Genomic DNA, 2,493 nt, shown 5'->3' with positions numbered 1-2,493 from the left:
AAGAGAAAAAAAAAAATTGGTAACCTTGTCAGGTGAGTAGGTGAGATGACACTGAAAATTCAACCTGGCTCAGGTTATCAGTTGCTCATGAGTATATTTTAATAGAAATGTGTTAAACAGTGTACATTGTATCCTGCTTCCCCCACGAGAGTCACATCATCTTAGTCAGTTTTTCCCACTTATTTTTTCAGCCTCTCTGTACCCGTCTCTCTCCCCCGTCTACAGTTTTTGCACATTTAGGGTATGGCTACTTCTGTTTCCACTAGTTCTTCTGCTCTTAATCAGGGTCGACTCTTAATAATTTTTAACTTCCCTGCTGTCCCAGAGACTCTCCATAGCCTTTATACTCTCATCCCAAGCCCCACCTCCACCCCCCAGACCCATTCTAGAACCTGGACTCTTCCCCACTCTCTATCCAGTATCTCGTGGCCGAGGATGCCCTTAGCTTCCCCTCCCGGGCTGCGCACAGATCCCCTCCCTCCCTCTCCCCTTCCCTCCCCAGGCCCGCACCCTCAGCCATTCCAGAAATTGACAAAGAAGTTGCAGAGGGAATGCCACTGCTCAGCACAGTAGGTCTCCGTGAGCTTCGCGTTCTCTTCCAGCTCGTCGGGATCGGGCCGGGTCCCCAGAGATCGCTCCTCGTCTGGGTTCCAGGCAGCCTTTCTCTTGCCTCCTTTGGTCTTCTTCTCAGAGGGCTTCCCTTTGGGCGGCGCGTTCGGGGGAGGCGGGGCCCCTGCGGTGGGGCCGCGCGCGGCCTCTCGGGGCTGCCCCCGGCTCCTGGCCCGGAGCTTGGGATCCCGGGGAAAGTCCGCCCCAATAGGGCTGACGAACGGGGATGCATGGGGCACCAGGCGCAGCTCCGCGCCCTGGCCCTTCTTGCCCGCGCACAGGCGGGCCTTGAGCGGCGCGGGGTCGTGGCAGGGCCGCCGCTTCCTGCGCAGCCCACCCAGCACCTGCTTCCAGTAGTGCGAGCGGCTGGCGGCGTAGACCGGGCAGCGCCCCGGCTCCCCGCGGTAGGCACACTGGTGGCGCGCCCCGTCTGGGCCCTGGCAGCGCAGCGCCAGCTCGCTGCCCGCCGCGGGCCCTGGGGCGGGCGGCAGGAGCTGCCAGCTGCACGCGTGCCGCTCGGGGCTGACGAAGCGACCGGAGGAGCCGCCCGCGGGGCCCGGGGCCGACTCGACCGCGCTGCCAGCCGCCCCCTGGTTTCTCCCGGCGCCCTCGAGAAGGCAGCCACCCAGCAGCAGCAGCAACGAGAGAGACGCTCGCAGCCTAAGAGGACTCATGGCTCGTGGTGTCTGCAGTCAGGTCGGCTTTCCAGGGACCCCTGAGCGCTTCAGTGGTAGCAGGGCCAGGAGAGCAGCATCCCTTGGACCTGGGGACAGAGGCAGAGACGGCTACTAACTGAGTCGGGCGCAGCCCTTGGCCCAAGCACAGGCACCTGCCAATCCCCCTCCCCAGACTTTCTGGGCGTCGGTTTTCAGTGGGCAGCAGCAGCTTGCGAGTGGCCCCTCTGAAGAGGTTTCCTGGGAAAAAGCCAATTACTGTCTAATCTTTTTGAAACTATTTGCGCATTGAGGTTTTTCTCCCCATTGCAAATATGATAGCAAAGCGATGCCTGATAATTACCACCTCCACCCCTTCCTCCACCCCCTCCCTTCTGCACCCTCCAGTAAATTATCTACAATGTCATTTCAGATTATTCTTTGGAAAAACGCACTTTTACTGCACTTTGAACTTACCGAGTTCTGGGCGAGGTGGCGGAGCCTTGTTAAGGTAGAAGGAATGACTGCAAGGATTAGTCTGTTTTAGCCGGCTCCCAGTGAATGAACGTGCTATCAATGGAACAGAACGGGCCTCCCCGACTATGCCCCTCCCAGACTTCTCTCTCTCTGCCTGGGAGACTTCCCACCACCGTGCCACACACACACACACACACACACACACACACACACACACACACACACACACACACACACACGGACACACAGACACACAGATGTATGATACAAGTGGCAATGTAACATGAAATATAAATCTTTTTTGCTTCCAGTGTTTAAAATAATCACGCGAATTTTAACAAATCCTTTTCTTTCCTTTTACATATTTTTACTTGAATTTTATTTATTTATCTTAATTGAATTATAGTTGATTTACAATATTGTGTTAGTTTCAGGTGTACAGCAAAGTAACTCAGTTATACATATATATGTATATATCTATATTCCTTTTTTAAAGATTCTTTTCCATTATAGTTTATTACAAGATACTGAATATAGTTCCCTGTGCTCCACAGTAAATCTTTGTGTATCTATTTTATGTATGGTAGTGTGCATCTGTTAATCCCATACTCCTAATTTATCCCTCCCCCCCAAAACCACTTGTTTTCAATGCTTTTTTAAAAATAGGCATTCATAACTAAATTTGCAGTAATAGAAAAAAAAAAGCTTGAATAGTGCTTCCTTCACCTACTTTTTATTGATATAGTTCATATAC

The 2,493-nt window shown here is 52.8% G+C and overlaps 1 protein-coding gene across 1 annotated transcript; it reads right to left on the bottom strand.

The window, feature by feature from the left end:
• Positions 1 to 512: 512 nt before the first annotated feature.
• Positions 513 to 1,283, bottom strand: FGFBP3 (fibroblast growth factor binding protein 3). Its single transcript, XM_060114566.1, has one exon. It carries the CDS (start codon positions 1,281 to 1,283, stop codon positions 513 to 515), a length of 771 nt encoding a protein of 256 aa, XP_059970549.1.
• Positions 1,284 to 2,493: the final 1,210 nt, after the last annotated feature.

Source organism: Mesoplodon densirostris, chromosome 1 (assembly GCF_025265405.1).
Source record: "Mesoplodon densirostris isolate mMesDen1 chromosome 1, mMesDen1 primary haplotype, whole genome shotgun sequence".
NCBI lineage: Eukaryota > Metazoa > Chordata > Mammalia > Artiodactyla > Ziphiidae > Mesoplodon > Mesoplodon densirostris.
This window is presented reverse-complemented; position numbering and strand designations above follow the sequence as displayed.

Bases quoted from the DNA above. Each gene is read 5' to 3' on its own strand.
- FGFBP3 (XM_060114566.1), bottom strand. From the start codon at position 1,283: ATGAGTCCTCTTAGGCTGCGAGCGTCTCTCTCGTTGCTGCTGCTGCTG.